At 50.8% G+C, this 16043-nt stretch overlaps 10 protein-coding genes across 10 annotated transcripts; all 10 read left to right on the top strand.

The window, feature by feature from the left end:
- Nucleotides 1–281: 281 nt before the first annotated feature.
- Nucleotides 282–1841, top strand: DQ04_03751090 (hypothetical protein; the record flags this gene model as incomplete). Its single annotated transcript, XM_009313097.1, has 1 exon — nucleotides 282–1841. One exon carries the CDS (start codon nucleotides 282–284, stop codon nucleotides 1839–1841), a length of 1560 nt encoding a protein of 519 aa, XP_009311372.1.
- A 128-nt stretch (nucleotides 1842–1969) lies between these two features.
- DQ04_03751080 (hypothetical protein) lies at nucleotides 1970–2527 on the top strand (the record flags this gene model as incomplete). Its single annotated transcript, XM_009313096.1, has 1 exon — nucleotides 1970–2527. One exon carries the CDS (start codon nucleotides 1970–1972, stop codon nucleotides 2525–2527), a length of 558 nt encoding a protein of 185 aa, XP_009311371.1.
- Nucleotides 2528–2706: 179 nt separating this feature from the next.
- On the top strand, nucleotides 2707–3891 carry DQ04_03751070 (GTP-binding protein; the record flags this gene model as incomplete). The annotated part of the gene is made up of 1 exon (XM_009313095.1): nucleotides 2707–3891. The coding sequence occupies one exon, from the start codon at nucleotides 2707–2709 to the stop codon at nucleotides 3889–3891; it is 1185 nt and encodes a 394-aa protein (XP_009311370.1).
- Nucleotides 3892–4248: 357 nt separating this feature from the next.
- Nucleotides 4249–5094, top strand: DQ04_03751060 (protein phosphatase 2C; the record flags this gene model as incomplete). Its single annotated transcript, XM_009313094.1, has 1 exon — nucleotides 4249–5094. The coding sequence occupies one exon, from the start codon at nucleotides 4249–4251 to the stop codon at nucleotides 5092–5094; it is 846 nt and encodes a 281-aa protein (XP_009311369.1).
- Nucleotides 5095–5500: 406 nt separating this feature from the next.
- DQ04_03751050 (hypothetical protein) lies at nucleotides 5501–6223 on the top strand (the record flags this gene model as incomplete). The annotated part of the gene is made up of 1 exon (XM_009313093.1): nucleotides 5501–6223. One exon carries the CDS (start codon nucleotides 5501–5503, stop codon nucleotides 6221–6223), a length of 723 nt encoding a protein of 240 aa, XP_009311368.1.
- Nucleotides 6224–6547: 324 nt separating this feature from the next.
- Nucleotides 6548–7072, top strand: DQ04_03751040 (central apparatus associated protein C1a-18; the record flags this gene model as incomplete). Its single annotated transcript, XM_009313092.1, has 1 exon — nucleotides 6548–7072. The coding sequence occupies one exon, from the start codon at nucleotides 6548–6550 to the stop codon at nucleotides 7070–7072; it is 525 nt and encodes a 174-aa protein (XP_009311367.1).
- A 378-nt stretch (nucleotides 7073–7450) lies between these two features.
- Nucleotides 7451–9628, top strand: DQ04_03751030 (putative transcription initiation protein; the record flags this gene model as incomplete). The annotated part of the gene is made up of 1 exon (XM_009313091.1): nucleotides 7451–9628. One exon carries the CDS (start codon nucleotides 7451–7453, stop codon nucleotides 9626–9628), a length of 2178 nt encoding a protein of 725 aa, XP_009311366.1.
- Nucleotides 9629–10001: 373 nt separating this feature from the next.
- Nucleotides 10002–12176, top strand: DQ04_03751020 (putative acyl-CoA oxidase; the record flags this gene model as incomplete). The annotated part of the gene is made up of 1 exon (XM_009313090.1): nucleotides 10002–12176. The coding sequence occupies one exon, from the start codon at nucleotides 10002–10004 to the stop codon at nucleotides 12174–12176; it is 2175 nt and encodes a 724-aa protein (XP_009311365.1).
- A 200-nt stretch (nucleotides 12177–12376) lies between these two features.
- Nucleotides 12377–13786, top strand: DQ04_03751010 (hypothetical protein; the record flags this gene model as incomplete). The annotated part of the gene is made up of 1 exon (XM_009313089.1): nucleotides 12377–13786. One exon carries the CDS (start codon nucleotides 12377–12379, stop codon nucleotides 13784–13786), a length of 1410 nt encoding a protein of 469 aa, XP_009311364.1.
- Nucleotides 13787–14716: 930 nt separating this feature from the next.
- On the top strand, nucleotides 14717–15430 carry DQ04_03751000 (hypothetical protein; the record flags this gene model as incomplete). Its single annotated transcript, XM_009313088.1, has 1 exon — nucleotides 14717–15430. One exon carries the CDS (start codon nucleotides 14717–14719, stop codon nucleotides 15428–15430), a length of 714 nt encoding a protein of 237 aa, XP_009311363.1.
- Between the last annotated feature and the right edge of the window lie 613 nt (nucleotides 15431–16043).

Below are 16043 nucleotides of genomic sequence, written 5' to 3'. Positions count from 1 at the left end.
GGGCTTCGGGCTCCGTGGGGCCGGCCCCGGCTTCGCGCCCGGCGGTCGGGGGTGCTGCCAAGAGAAAAAAAAATATTGTGTCGCGTTTCGCGGGGGCGCGATTTCTCGGGCCCTTTCGGCGTATACGAATTATGCTTTCATTTTCTTGTCCGTATGGGGGTGGTTGGCTCTTTGCCGCCCCCCCGCCAAAACGAAAAAAAAAAAACCTTTTTATGATTTCAGACAACGCTTTCCTGTGTACTTTTATTCTTACCAGAAAGTAATGAACCAGGTAGGGCCGTATGGAGGTTAATGATTTGCTCTCGTTGGTGGAGCAGTGCTACGAAAAGTTGTACCGAAAAAAAAGGACCTTGTTTGTTTATGACTCATCAAATTTCTGCAGCAGCCCTTCGAAGGCTCTTGATGCTATAAGAAGCTACGGAATGAAAAGCGACGTGCAGACGACAGAGGGTTTTCGAAGTGCTACCTGCGGCATATTGTTCGGTGAGGTGGTTACAAAGTCGCCCTTCAGCGAATCCTCCGTTTTACTTATCGCTCTCTTGTCGTGCAGGCTTTTTGCCTACTTACGGCTTTTCTGCAACGGAGGGAAGCTTTATTTTCTTGATAACCGAGCTGTGGCACATTCCCTTGCTGTGCTGAAACAGTGGGTAGCAGATATTCTTGCCGTTCCAAAAGTGCTGAGGATGGGGGACCGATGTGTGCAAGTCAGCATCGTGCGTGTTGTGGAGTCGGTATTAAGTACGAACGGACTTCTTACCGAAGAATGCAGCGCTGGCCTTGCGCGCATTTTGGTAATGGCGGCGCTTCAGAACAAGAGATTATACTTCTTTCCCAACGATATTCATAGAGAAGAGCTTTTCCATTGCTTCACTTCATCAAGAGGCCGTTTAAGTGATCCTTCAGTTTTGGAAAGCGTTGTGTTGCTTCCATCATCATTGGCTCTCGAAGCACAGCTTCTTTTACTTGACACGAATGGCCAGGGTGGCAGTATTTTGCTTTTTTCGTGCTCTCTTCAGATGGAGGGTAATGCACTAAATACATTCGTGAATTTGTTGCGATGCCTTGATGTTGGTTTCGTTGCCTCCCAGCGAGTGCTGAGCTGTGCACTGAAAGAGGCTCTTTTTGATATAGGTGTGGTGCCTTTGGAACGCTTATCGTTGAAGTACAGTGCGGTTGTACAAGTAGCAACGGGTGCGACACCGTTTCACAGTTTGCAAGAGTTTCTTGCATGGATGCAGCATACTGGGTCTGCAGATCCGGATTCTGATGCGCATATCGGAAAGGTGCAGAAGATTGTTGTTTCTGACAATGATCTTGTTTGGCTTCATGGTAAGGAAGACGTAGCAACCGTGTTGGTTCCTGTCGAAGACCCTGTTGTTCATGATGTCATTACAAAAAGATGTGAGCAGGCATTGCAACTTGCTCGTGTGGCCCTGCGTGGCTCATCTATACAAAACCCTGAAAGTCTGGGCGCGTGTGAGGTATTCTTCGCCGAGTACCTGCATCATCGTTTTTTGCTTCACGAAGAGAAGAATGTCTACCTTCAGGATTTGGTTCACGTTTTGCGGTTTACGTTGCTTTCACATGCTTCCTATGCCGGTTGTACGACAAAAGAGTTTTCACACATCAACTTTATTGAGTTGGTTGCAAATGTCGTGGAGGGTAATTCCTCTTATTGTAGACGCCGCGAAGACAACACAAGAACAAGGGACACTGAATGTGTTGCTCCATCTGCGGACGAATCCGACCGTAGATGCAGTGAGGAACTTGGGCGATGTGCTGAGGTAATTAGGATGGCGATTGATAGAGTGGCTTTACTCTTTCGAGTAAAAGTGCTCTAGCGATATGACGAAAGGACAACATTCAGCTTATTCTTCTTTTTCATGGTCTCTTGAGTGTCTCTGTTTTTTTATGGGTCTGCTGCGTATCGTTTTTCTTGTTTTTCCACATCTCTGGGAACCTCAAGGAAATGGCTGCGCGAACCGAGGATGACTGGGGCGAAATGGTCCTTCCGGGTGTTTTTATGCTGCGGCGGAAAACAGCTCCCCTTGAAAAGAGAATAGTTGGCCTCTCTGCGGGTAGTACTCAGTTTGAGATCCTTCTTCACGAGATCGAAGTCATCGAAACGCATATCGACAAGTTGAAAAAAAGCAATGCTGAAATTCGTGAGTATCTAAAGGAGGCGGAATGCAGAAAAGAAAATCTTGCTATTTCCTGTACTTCTGGAGGTGACATTTCTGTGTGTGAGCCGGAGAATGATGACGGCGTCTTTGAGGATGCTATAGCTGAAAATGAAGCACTCATATCATGCAAGGAGAAAGAATTAGCCGAATTGAGTCGATTGATACAGAGCAATCGTTGTGCCTGTAGCTACAATTCGGGGAAGATAACAGATGCGGAGATTCCCGTCACGGATGATACAGGGAGAACTGATACGGTAGAGAACGTGATGGAAGAAGAGGAGGATGAGGAGGAGGAGGAGGAAGGATGTGAGGAAGATATGTCTAATGCGCGCTTTTGTCTTTGATCCTGTACCAAAGTGTAATGAATTAATTCTGTTTTGTTTTTTGTTTTCTATATTTTTATTTTCTTTTCGCAATGCGGAAGTGTATTTGATAATAAGCTTCTGTAGAGGTGCTTGCTCTTCTATTTTTACTGATACTAATTGGCTTGCAGAAGAACTCCACTCTAAAGAAAAGAAAAACTATGCCCCCAAAGAAGAAGGATGATAAGTCACAGCAGACACGTACTGTTCTTCTGGGTCGACCCGGAAGCAGCCTGAAGGTTGGCATTGTCGGACTTCCCAATGTTGGCAAGTCTACATTTTTCAACGTTCTCTCTAAAAAGGGTGTTCCGGCGGAAAACCGACCGTTCTGCACAATAGATCCCAACACTGCCGACATTAACATTCCTGATGAACGGTTTGACAAGCTAGTACAGATCAATAAGCCAGCATCAATAGTCCCTGCCCAAGTTCACATTCGGGATATTGCTGGGTTGGTGCGTGGGGCCAGCAATGGTGAGGGGCTTGGCAACGCCTTCCTGTCGCATATCAATGAGTGTGATGGAATCATACATATGATTCGTATCTTTGAAGAGGTGGAGATTACTCACGTTGAGGGCGATCTGGATCCTGTTCGTGATCTGGAGATCATATTTTCAGAACTTGTTATGAAGGACTTGCAGGTTGTCAATGGGCTTATCGATAAGGTGACACCTATAGTAAACCGGGGAATTGACAAGAGCAAGAAGGCTGACTTGGAGATTCTCCTCAAGGTGAAAGAACACCTCGAGAAGGACGAGCAGATTCGGTGTTGCCAGTGGAACGGTAAGGAGATTGACTATCTCAACACTCTTCAGCTTCTAACAGCAAAACCCGCCATTTTCTTGGCTAACATGTCTGAGAAGGACTTCATTCGTCAGCGCAGCAAGTGGCTTCCGAAGCTGAAGGAGTGGATCGACCAGCACACCGGTGAGCCGCTCATTCCGGTTTCGGCAGAGCTAGAGTCTAATTTACTCAATATGTCTCCGGAGCAGGTTGAGGAGCACTGCACGGCTAACAAGACCAAGTCTCAGGTATCCAAGATCATTACCACCGCGTACCACGCCATCAATTTGATTCATTTCTTCACTGCAGGATCAGATGAGGTTAAATGCTGGACGATACAACGAGGTACAAAGGCTCCTCAAGCAGCAGGAAAAATTCACAGTGACATGGAGAAAGGGTTTATCTGCGCAGAGGTGATACACTGGGAGGACTACGACAAGCTTGAAAATGAAGCTGCATGCCGTGAAGCTGGAAAGCAACACCAAGAGGGACGTAATTATGAGGTTCAAGATGGCGACATCATCTTTTTCAAATTTAACACCTCCAAGGGAGGAAAGAAGTAAACTAGGCTCCTCTTAACATATACCCCCCAAAAAAAAATGATCCGCAGATTCTAATTAACATATTTTGTTTGATTCCATTCCTTGAGTCTAAATGAGAAGAGCAATTGACTTCTCTGGAAGGGAAGGCGGAAACCGAAAAAAAACATAGTTGTCATTTTGCTATTGTTGCTGATTTCATCCGCCTCTTTAAATTTATTTTCTAAGTTTCCTCAAGCTTCCGGGCAGAAAGGACGCATATCATCAATGAGGTCCCTGTCGGCACTACGCGGAAACACTCAAACACTGCTATACACGCCTGTGAGAGATAAATACTCTATTTTGATAGAAGATGATAACTTCCGCGTAGGCGCTAGCAGTATGCAGGGATGGCGAAGCACTATGGAAGATGCCCATACTATTCATCTCTCTTTGCCAGAACTACCGTCCCACATAGCCGCTGAGGATGGTGCCATAGCAGCGGTTTTTGATGGACATTGTGGAAGTAAGTCGGCCCAAACTTCTGCTACACATATATTAGAGTGGATAACCTCAACGTCTGCATTCAAAGAAGGAAATATGGAACAATCCATTCGTGACGGATTCATTGCGGGTGATGCAGCGATGTTGAAAAGTTCGCCACATGATTTAAGCGGGTGCACCGGAAACTGTGTGATGATAGTACAGAATCATATTTACTGTGGTAATGTTGGTGATTCCCGAGCGGTGCTCTGCCGCGGAGGAACCGCTGTGGCACTGAGTGAAGATCATAAACCGGCGTTACCGAAGGAGGCAGAACGCATCGCAAAGGCAGGTGGCTTTGTTCAAAACTGCCGTGTTAATGGAGTCTTGTCACTAAGTCGAGCTTTAGGTGATTTCGCATTCAAAAATAGCGATTTACGCCCTGAAGAACAGGCAGTGACAGCAAACCCGGATATAGTTCGTATTGAGTTAACTCCATCGGACGAATTCTTTATTATTGCCTGCGATGGTGTATGGGATATGGTGTCCAATGAGAAAGCTGTCGAAATTGTCCGAAATGAGGTAGCAGACCACAGCGATCTTTCGTTAGCATGTGAACGCCTCATGGATGCTTGTCTGGCAAAAGTATCGAGTGGTGCTGGGACTGACAATATGACTGTTATCATTCTGCAGTTTAAGAGCCATTTCCTAAAAAAAGTAGAGAGCAAGTTTGGCACTGCTCCCTTGGACACACAGAAAGAATGAGATGTGTTATTTTGTCTTTTCGGTGACTCTGTTTGGATGCGCTGAGTGGAGCGACAGAATGCTTTTGAGAAACGAGAAGAGAGGATGCATTTTTGATGTTTAGACGGGTGCCATCATAACTCTTATAGGTAAGGCTGCCTACGTCTGTCAACAACGGAACGGATCCCCTTACCTCCGTGTTTTCCCCATCTCCCAAATTGGTGGCTTCTGGCTTCCTCGCGATTACTACTATAAAGAAAAATGACTTCTAATAATCCAAAATTGGATTCCCCACCCTTTTACGAATGACGTGCTGCTTGTTTCTGCCTCTTTGCCTTCCTATTCCTTTTTCTTCTCGTCCGCCTCTCGAAAATTTGAAACCCGTGACCCTTGTACCAAGTATTGTTACTCTTGTTAGTCTGTGGAAATGCTCAATGAAGGGCAATGGCGCATAGTAGGGACGTACCAATGGCGACCCTTGTACCAGGAATACTCAAATTTAGAGGAGAAGGATCTCTGTGAGGACGAGGTTCCTCTAAATGATATCCCTATCATTCTGTACGATACCAGACAGGAGGACAGGGGCATGTTAGCCCCTCGCTACATCGCAACGAAGGTGTCGGTACCGCAAGCCTCTGTTTCCAATGTGAAGGTACGATCTGGCCCGGCGCAGTTGTCAAATGCATCGACAGTGCCGGCCGTGCCTTTAGACCCTGCTGTCAACTGCGGTGTGACACCCTCCACATCCGGTTCCTCATTGCACACAAAAAAGATCCCATTCGTGGTTGCGACAACCCTTCCACAGCCAATGCATACTATATTTGTGTTGCCCTTTGTAATTTTGTTAGCTGATATCGCGGTTACAGCCGCTGGTTTAAATACCGTACCATCTAGCCCAACCCTTGTTGCATTGAGTTGCCTCTTGGTGCTCGCCCCTGATGTCGCAGCAATTGCCCTCATCTTTAAGAGAGGACGGTTTTCCAGTACGGCAGCGACCCATGTAGCATTATGGCCCTGCGTAGCCTTAATTTTTCTTTTCCCTTTTGTTTCCATGATCTTCGTGGTACATGTCTTCTTGAGGCTTATTCTTCTGCTATTCATCTATCGCCTCCGCGTGAGCACCCATACAACATACTTTACTTTCCAGTAGTCGACAGAATGATTGGAATTGTGTCAAGCAGGCATGCCAACAAAATCAAAACGAAACGAAAAGCTACAACCAAAGAATAAAACAGCGAAGAATGGATCAAAACTGGCGTGAATCCTCTATGAGAGGCAGGTGCACACATATTGCCTTTTCCACTTTGTGAGCTTCTCCTTCTATTTCTCTTGTATGTGTTGGATTGTATTTCCTTCCCATATACTTTATTAGTATTAGTATTGTTATTGTGACACAACCTTTGACTCAGTTTTAAGCAGAAGAAGTTTCTCTCAAAGACAAAAAACCCACATATCTAGTGAAGGCGACACCGTTATGCAAAAGGAAACTGATAAAATGAAGAGGAAAAAGGACGAGGTCCGCGATGAGGAGGGATCTGCGATCTTTCAATACGCTGACGGTAGTGTGTATGAGGGAAAAGTGGGCCGTCGCGAAGCCCCTATAGAGGTTCCCCATGGTATGCCCCCGCTGGTGGCCAGCCCACCACAAAAAGGGCAGCAACAACAGGAACCTTCCAACACAATTTCATTTCAGCAGGGAAAGGGTGCGTTTAAGGATGCGGGTGGCGCAGTCTACAAGGGCAGCTGGTCGGATGGAGCCATGAGCGGAGAGGGCATGCTGCAATTCCCCAGTGGGGCCATATATATCGGCGGCTTTCGATCCAACGATTTTTATGGAACGGGAATGTATAAGTGGCCTGACGGCTCCTATTACGAGGGACAATGGGAGAGTAACAAGATGCACGGGCTCGGCACCTACGTTGATGCTCAAGGCAAACGTTGGTTGGGAAAGTTCTTTCGTGGCCAAGGGGTCAACTTACTGGCTGAGGTCAACTTGTGATATCGCATTGGTGGGGGCAATTGGTGTGATGGAGCAGGATTGGGAACGACTGATGTCTGTAGCTGAGCTCCTGCGCCGGTGTTGGCTACTGAGTGAAAAACTGGAGAGTGCTTCTCTCTCTATCTCTCTATCTGTGTGTGTGTGTGTGCTGGAAATGTCAAATGATGTACAATGACGGAATCGCTACGGTCGTGTAGTGCATGTGGTGTTCAGAATACGTTGGATGTGCAAAAAAAAAAACCAAGAAAAAAACTGGCGATATTGTGTAATGGTGTGGCAAAAGGGAAATAGATGCCTGTGCTGGACTTGGTGATGTAGAGTTTCTTTTTTTTTTTGTTTGTTTCGTCTAGTTGCCTCTGTTGTAGCTACAACGTAGGCATGGCAGAAGAACTGAATGTGCATGAGCTTGCGGATCTGCTTGGGGATGATGCACTGCTCGACATGACAGCGCCGTCTGATGTTCCACAGCCTCAAGTTGACGCAGATGTAGACTCAAACGGGAACCAAGAGACAAAAGAGAAGCGTAAAAAGAAGAAGAAGCGACCACGTCACACTCCAAAGGAAAGCAAACGGTCTGGGAAGGAGGAAGGTAACAGCGATGGTGATGATGATGATGATGATGATGGCGACGATGAGACCCCGAGGAAGCGTTCCAGGTACGTCATTGACGCGGCAGAGAGTGGCGATTCGGACTCCGACGATGACGGCTTTATTGCTGGCAGCGACGAGGAGGACGAGGGAGAAAGGTATGATGGCGACCTGCCAACATACGAGCCACGCAAAGCGCACATATTCCGTGAGGGGGAGGAAAACATGACGAGCGAGGAGTTGGCACGCGCCATTGAGGAGCGGCACCGCGCCAGCAAGCGGAATGAGGGACAGACCGAGGCGCTTTTATCAGCAGGCCTCGGCAAGGGAAAGCTATCGTCACTACGGTTTGCTGCGCATCTGCTGCCGCAAGAGACCGACCCGAAGGTGTTCGCCGTGAAGTGCCGCCCACGAATGGCGCGCCTGCTTGTGGCGCGTGTCGTCAACAAGTGCTACGCATACCGCATCGGGCGGAACTTTGAGCGAAGGAAGGTGGACTTGGGTATCATTTCTGTGTTTTGTCTCGACCATGTGAAGGAGTACATCTATGTCGAGGCACACCGTAAGGTATTTGTTGAGAACGCCCTTAATGGGTTGCATGGATTATTCCGCTACAACATTACCCTTGTGAATCCGTCCGAGCTGATGCAAATGATGGAGCAGCGACCTTCTACCGAGAAACTGCGCGTCGGTGCTTTTGTGCGACTGCGCCAGCGTCACTACCGCCTCGATCTCGCGCAGGTGGTGAAGGTGGATCCAAGCGGCCGCCACGTGACTGTGAAAGTAGTGCCGCGCGAGGACTTCGTTGGCAAGCCCTTCAACAAGCCCGAGGTGCGTCTGCCGCCACGCTTCTTCACCCCCAGTCTCGCGGCGTACGTGCAGGACCGCGGTGACCACTACCGCTGGGGAGACTTGACGTTCGATACGGACGGCTACCTCCTCAAGACCGTCTCCACCCGTATGGTGATCAACGGACCGCAAATGGAGAAGCCGCGCGTGGAGGAGCTCGCGGTGTTCTACAACAGCGACCGTGACCGCGTGCGTGAAGCTGTCCAGCGGCTTAACTCTGGTGGACGCCAGGGGGCGGACCTGCGCATTGGCGATACGGTACGGGTTGTGTCGGGCCAGCTGCGCGAGACAGTGGGTACCATTGAAAACATCTTCCTAGATACCAACACCGTGGCTTTGTCATGCAGAGTGCCAGAGAGGAAGGAGCCGATTAAGCTTCGTGTCGAGCTCGCCGCTTGCGTGAAACACTTTGCGGAGGGCACACACGTCATTGTCGACAGCGGCGAACATGCCGGTGAGAGCGGCACGGTGGTAAAGGCAGCGGGTGATATTGTGTACATCTTCTCCGATCGTGCCACCGCCTCACGTGAGTTGGCGGTGCAAGCCAGTGAATGCCACCAAAGCAACCTGGTCGGTTCGTTCGGCCACACATCGGGTTCTTGGAGGCTCTTTGATTTAGTGATGCTGGCTGACACTGCGTCCGTGGCGTGTATTGTGCGTCTTAACCGCACTGACGTGTGTGTATTGACAGATCGCGGAGAGACTCGGTACTTGTCGCCGATGCAGATCAAGGCTGCGATCACTGGTTCGCGCCAAACAACTGATCGACTGAGCAACATCATCACACGTGGGATGGAGGTGATCATACAGTCCGGCCCCAACACACCGTACCACCTCATCGGGCAGACAGGACGCGTGGAGCAATTATTCAGTGGAACTCTTTTCGTCCGCGTCCGTAGCGTGAAGGAGAACGCGGGATTGGTGGTCCTTAATGCGAACTCGGTCCAGCTGATTGGAGGCCGTACTACCACGAAACAGATTCAACCACCCAGACAACTTCCGATGGCGCAGCGCCGCCCGCACAATGCTACAATGGCTGATGTGTCTGTGCCGAACCCACGCATGACGTCGGAGGAATGGACGAGCAACTCGGAATGGTACGAAATGGATACAAATTGATCGAATTGAACAAGACAATCTGCAGCTGGGAACTATCCACCGGTGGTGAGAAGGGTGCAAAAGAGAGGAACACAAAAAAACAAAAAGTNAGCGAAGAGAAAAGAGGAGGGACATCATGCGTTGCTTCGTCTTTCGCTCCCCTTATTCACGAAACCCATTTGGTGGCCATGCTGTTTTTGAATAAAGAATGGCAGGATAGTCTCGTCACGTCGTAAAGAAGCTTCCTGCAATGCTCTGACCTGTCTGTTATGCGGCCCACGCCATAAACTGCGAGCGTCTCTCTTTCTCGCTTGCTTTCTTTCTTTCTTTTATCTTTAGTGCCCTTCACCTTTTGGGGCCTGTACTGACACACAGCACAGAGCTTGCCTAGGGGATGGCTCGCGGACTCTTTCTTCGTGCCGCTGCGCTCCGCTCGGTGCAAACCGGCGCTGTTCTCTCCCAGCGCTGCGTGGCCGCCTCCACAAGCATCCAGCTGCGTAGGTTTCGCTATTCCCAACCTCTTAATCTGGAGCTGAATCCATCCAAGCAGCTTTACACCATGGATCACGCATTCGAGGAGCCGACGTTTCGCTTTATCTGCGAGGGTGTGGACATAGACTACAAGGAGGAGGTGCGAGCGGCACTCCTCGAAGTGATTCCACCAAAGCCGTCAAACTTTACCAGCTGTTCCAACGAGACGTGGATGCAGGAGATCACACCACAGCGCACACTGCAGCTGCTTCGTTCTATCGCTAAGAGGCAGCTGCTCTCGTTTGCGCAGATAAAGTCAACCCCACAGTTATTCTCGGCATTCTTTGAGACCTTGGCAATGTGCAACAGTGCGTTGGCACTCGTTTCGGCCGACCACTTCACGTTCGCGGCAATGGTAGCGACACACGGGTCAAAGGATGTACAGGTGACGTTACTAGATGATGTAGACAGTTGCAGCATCCTTGGTGCGATTGCGCACAGAGAGCTCATCGCGGAAGGTATTCCATTGAACACGGAGGCGCGGTACGACAAGGAGGAGAACTGCTTTTTCCTCCGAGGAACAGGTAAGTTCGCGGTTGTGGCAGCGGCGTTTGCGGATTGGGCTATCGTCACAGCAACCGTAACTCTCAAGAAGGAGGACAACCACGGACCGCATGCTTTTGTCGTGCAGCTGAGAGAGCGTGGTGCCTTAAGAAAGGGAGTGAGTGTTAGGCCCATACAAGGTGAGCATCCAACGATGGGTGCGAGTGGTGTTGGTGTCATACACTTCGACAACGTTCGTATACCCGTCACAGCGCTGCTGCTTCCGTCCCAGATTGTGAACGGAGAGCTCACAACAATAGGAGATGTTGACACACCAACATCGCTGCAGGTGTTGACGCAGCAGACACGCTTGGCGACTGCCGCACTCTACGCTGGGACGCTGAAGAAGTTCTTGACGGATATAATTCATTTTATCTCACAGAAAGATATCGTGGGTCCAGACGGACGGCGCAATTACCCTTTCTTTGGGGTGCAGCACGTGCAAACACCTCTCGTCAAGATTCTTGCGAAATCGTACGCGTACTTGGCGTGCTGGCGGCGTGTGCTAACAGCTTTCACCAAACCAGCAGAAAAGCATCCCACCTACGAGGATGAGATGAAACTTGCAGGGACTATCCACTTCTTGCAGGAGAGTTTGTTGGAATTGCATCAGTTTGCAGATAACTTCATGGGTGTCCATGCTTCAGTTAGTAGCACTGGCAACAGTGATGCCGTCGTTATGGTGCACCTACGACAAGAAGGAGTGGACCAGTCATCACTGATTCGTGAAGTTGCGTTCAAATCTGTCACAAGGAATATTGGTACAACCCATTGGGGTTGGTGGCTCACAAACCTGCTGGAGCCCTTTGCTGCGGCAGACAGGCTGGTCAAGAACCCCTTTTATTCCCCTCGTATTGCTGATCTCGGCAGACACCTGATGTTCTTCAGCCACAAACACTACCGGGCGAAGAAGCGGTTACGGCAGTCCCGCGAGATTGAGCGTCGAAAGGGTGGAGTCGAGCATCAGTGGTACGACTGGGTGATGTTCCGCCACCAGCAGGTGCTGCACTGCGGTGAGGCGTACATGGAAATGTATTCCATGGAGGTGATGATGGACGAGACGCAGGGGTGCACTGACCCACGGGCGCGGAAGTTGCTACGCGACATTGGCTGGGTTTTCGCCCTTGCGCGGCAGCAGGACCGCCTTGATTACATCTTGACACAGCAGCTGTTGAGCCCTGGGAAAGCTAACGTGCTCGGCTCCCATCTGGACAACCTCGTTACAGTTTTGGCAGCGCAGTGCATTAACCTTGTGGATGCATTTCAGGTTCCAGAGTCGTTCCGTGCACCGTGTGCGGCTAACGATGTGGAGCCGTACTGGACAATTCCAGGTACTAACACTGGGATCCAGCGCGGCGACAGGGTTGTGCTGTTTCAAACCAAGAAACAGAAGGGAGACACTAAGGCCGAACAGGAGAATATGCGGGAATCAGATGAGGAGTTCGATCTCTTCCACGGATTAGCAGACAAGCCCTCTTTTGCCCAAACAAAATGAGTTTTCTTTACACTGTTTGGATTTGGTACGAGAATCTGGGATGGGCGCAATTTGCATACATCAATGTGTGTGTGTGTGTGTGTGGGAAGTATATCTTCTTGATGTGAGCAATCTTCTGTAATGGTGCGATTTTTTTTGTTTCTTTTGCTTTGCTTGTTTACTTTTTGTTTTTATTTGGCCGCATAGGAAAGTACAACAGCATGGATTCACTGCATGAGGCCCATCTAGAGCGTATACTGGAGAACCGTCGCCGGCGCGGGGTTCTTGTCAATTACACCGCGCGCCGTGGCCCATCCACAGCGACACAAACTGAGCAGTGGGCCCCACAAAAGAAACTCGAACCGCCGATGCAGCTGAAGTCCGACTTGAGCCCAAGTCCTCGAATAATACCAAGCTATGCCACAGCTGATGAGGCCGCACCACACAAAACCCCGAAAGAGGCAGCTTGCTTGGATGAGGCGACAGAATCCACCGGCCGATCCCGAAACAATATGAATGGGCAGCATGGAGGAGATAAGGCCACACTGAACCATAGTGCCATGGAGTATAGCGGTGTGGCGTCTGACGAACGCATGTTACGCTATGGTGGTGATAACAAGAGCCCATCTGGAAGGAGCCCTCGTTGGGGTGCCGACAACTCGCGCCGTGGCTGGCGTTCGTCGAGGAACCCCTCCGCCGCCAGGATTCGTAACAGTTACAATTCAAGGAAAAATGATCTGATCTCCTCGAGCAGGTCTCCCGGAAGAACAGTCCCGCGGATCGAGTACGGCTCTTCCGAACGCCAGTTCTCTTCCTCACGAGGGTGGGATGCTGGTGACTCCTACAGGAGCCGCAATGTGTCGCCACACATGCGTTATTCATCGCCCAGCGGTGGTAGTCTTTCTCAACGTCCACACAGCCGCCCTTCTGAAAACCACAGAAGGAATTCCAACGGCTACGTGGATAGCCCTCTAAGTGGCCGTCAGCCACCGTCGCGGCGTCAGCCGAAGCACTCAAGGGGTGATGTGCTGCATCGATTCCCCGACGAGCGTGACAGAGGTGCAGCTGGGTCTGTGATTTATTCGGGAGATGTAGGCCCACTAGCATCTCCTGCTCGCCGCCGGCCGCCTGGCCCGCCGCTTCCGCAAGGGCCCCCGCCTTCCAATGTCCAACGTAATAGTACGGCGAACACAACCAATAATGTAACTGGGCTGCCGGGTACGCGATCGACGATAGATATCCGTACAAGCGTGTCGATCTTGGCAGCCGGTGATTGGTTCTACAAGTGGAACAGCAAGGGAACAACAGTTTCCCCGCGGTGGGTATGGCTGGACGCACAGAGTCACCTCTTGTTGTGGGCGCATAGGGAAACCTACGAGAACTCCTTCGCTGGCACCATCAAGCTTGAGAAGATTGTTCAAGTGGCTTCTCGGGAGCTGCAGCAGCTGAATGATGATGGCGTCCCGCAGACCTACTACGTCATACTCGTGGAAACGACACGACGTGTGCTGCAGCTAGCGACTGAAAGGCGTGTGAAGGCCGACGTGTGGTGCGAGGCACTGAACAACGTTTTATCGTATCTGAGAGCTCTCACTTTTGGCAGCACTCATCTGCAGCCAGCAAGTAACTGAGTTTTCAATAGAAGCAACGAAAAATGAAGGGGAGAAGGGAAGAACATAAGAAGATGGGGGATAGTCTCTCTATCTCTGTGTGTGTGTCTCTGTGTGTGGCGGATGTGCCTACTTCATATGACACACGCTTCTCACCTCGCCCCTCCCAACCGGCAATGTGAATTGTGTATAAGTCACACTAACGGATCGAGGGAGGATGCAGACAAAGAAAAGCAGGCGAAAGAAGATGACAAGGAAAAGAAGGGTGAGGTGCGTTGCCGAATGCGCCTCCTATCGATAAAATAAAGAGTGCGGCCTTCGAACCCCCTTCCTGACTGTGACGACTGGCCTGCCCGCACCCAATGTATCACCCCGCCTTCTGGCTTCCTTATCGTAACGCATCCGCAGTGGCGGGGGTGCTGCTGCCAACTGTTGGGTGGTGCGCAGCCACCAAGAGAGAGAGGAACCGAATGGGAGAGGACGGACGCAACTATCGTTGTATTTCGTTAATATAGGCTTACTGAAAGGGTGAAGCCACAACAACAACAACAACAACAAAGGTACGCGAAATAAAATGGAAGGCCAGGGAACACCTCGCTCCTCCCTTTGTCGCTTCCTTGTATTGACATGCAAAGAGATACGTTTTGTTTTCGCCTCCTTTACCGCCTGCGCATGGCCATACAGATGCGTGGAGCTATCCTCCTCCCAGTGTGTCACACGTGCACGTACTCTGATAGAAGTACTATCAAGCAAAAAAAAAAAAAACAACAACAATAAAAAAGAATGGAAAACGTTGGAGAACATTATTGCCATTTGTTTTTTTTTCGTTACGAACGCAAATTCTGACTTCCTCTTTTTCCGTATTGGTTCTTTAGACAGAACCCCAAGACCAAGGGCGCGAGAAGACAACAGCTGCAGTGCTATAGGCCCGCCCTCCCCTCCTCCTCACCAATGTTCGTTGACGACGTCGTTCTGCGTGCGGCGGCACCTCCCGCTGTGCGCGTGCCCACACTAGAGCCGTCGACATCGTCCTTCGCCACCACCCGCATGCTCCGGAGCAATGTGCAACACCAGCGTAAGCAGCAGCAGCAGCAGCAGCCACATCGGTCCACACTTAGGGACCACTACCAGGCAAGGCAGCTGGGGCTCGCGCAACAGAACCCCCACCACGCCGATCCCTTGGAGGAGATGGAGAACACCACGAATGACGTTCACATTGAGGAGCTTATACGTGGCATCAAGGAGACAAGTGCCGCTGCCACCGCCGCGATTGAGGAAATCACCGGTGGATCGCCTCCTCCGCGCCCAGTAACGCCATCGTTGCAGCAGACACCACCGGAGCAGCTCCATTTTCGGAGCGCGTCGCCAGAACGCACAAATTACGTGCGCTCGTCATCCGCGACGAGGCCCAGGCGAGACGGCTCACCGGCACGTCCTGCATGGAACCAAAACCGTCCAACGCCTCGCGTACGGCCTACCGTCAGCGCCCCACGAACGGAGCCACGCCGAGTGACACGCGAGGCCAGTGCTGATAGTCGCAGCCGCCCGTGGCTTGAAGGCGTGCAGCGCACAAACAGTTTGAAGGGTCAGTTGAGCGGCGATAATGGCGTGAAAACCAACAGCGGNGCCCGTGGCTTGAAGGCGTGCAGCGCACAAACAGTTTGAAGGGTCAGTTGAGCGGCGATAATGGCGTGAAAACCAACAGCGGCTCTCCAATATCTGCTACTAAACACATCAGAACAACACCGCTGTCAGCAAGGCAGACGCCATCTGCAAGGGTGACGGCATCTCCCGCTACGGCCTCACGCAGGACAACTGCCGCGGCTCTTCCGAAGGATGCGACTGCCCTCGAACCACGGCTTGATTTCTTGGAGAAGTCGCTCCAGGACACCCAGCAGCGAGCAGTTCGGGCGGAGGCGAGGTGCGAGGAGCTGGAAGTCGCACTGCAGACATTGACGCTGCAGCACCGCGAGACAACCTCGCGTTTGGAGGAACGCAACGCCCAGCTGAATGCGCAAGTTCAGTACGCGCTGCAGTGGATTCAGCAGTGCGATTTGAAAAGGCTGGAAAAGGAAAATGATGCACACGACACAGAAGCGGAAACGGGACGACTTGGCGCTCGTGTTGTTGAGGCGCCATTGAGTCTCTCGACCAGTGACGACGTCATTGGGTCTACATACAACTCTGCGAGCGTGAACCCTGTAGACATGGCGCCGCGTGAGGTGGCCGTTAGAGCCACAACGGTGCGTGTGCCACCAGCCCCGCCCATGACTCTTCA

The sequence above is a fragment of the Trypanosoma grayi genome (genome assembly GCF_000691245.1).
Source record: "Trypanosoma grayi strain ANR4 Tgr_375_V1, whole genome shotgun sequence".
NCBI classification, from domain to species: domain Eukaryota; phylum Euglenozoa; class Kinetoplastea; order Trypanosomatida; family Trypanosomatidae; genus Trypanosoma; species Trypanosoma grayi.
The sequence above is the reverse complement of the archived record's forward strand: the minus strand, read 5'-3'. Positions and strand labels throughout refer to the sequence as shown.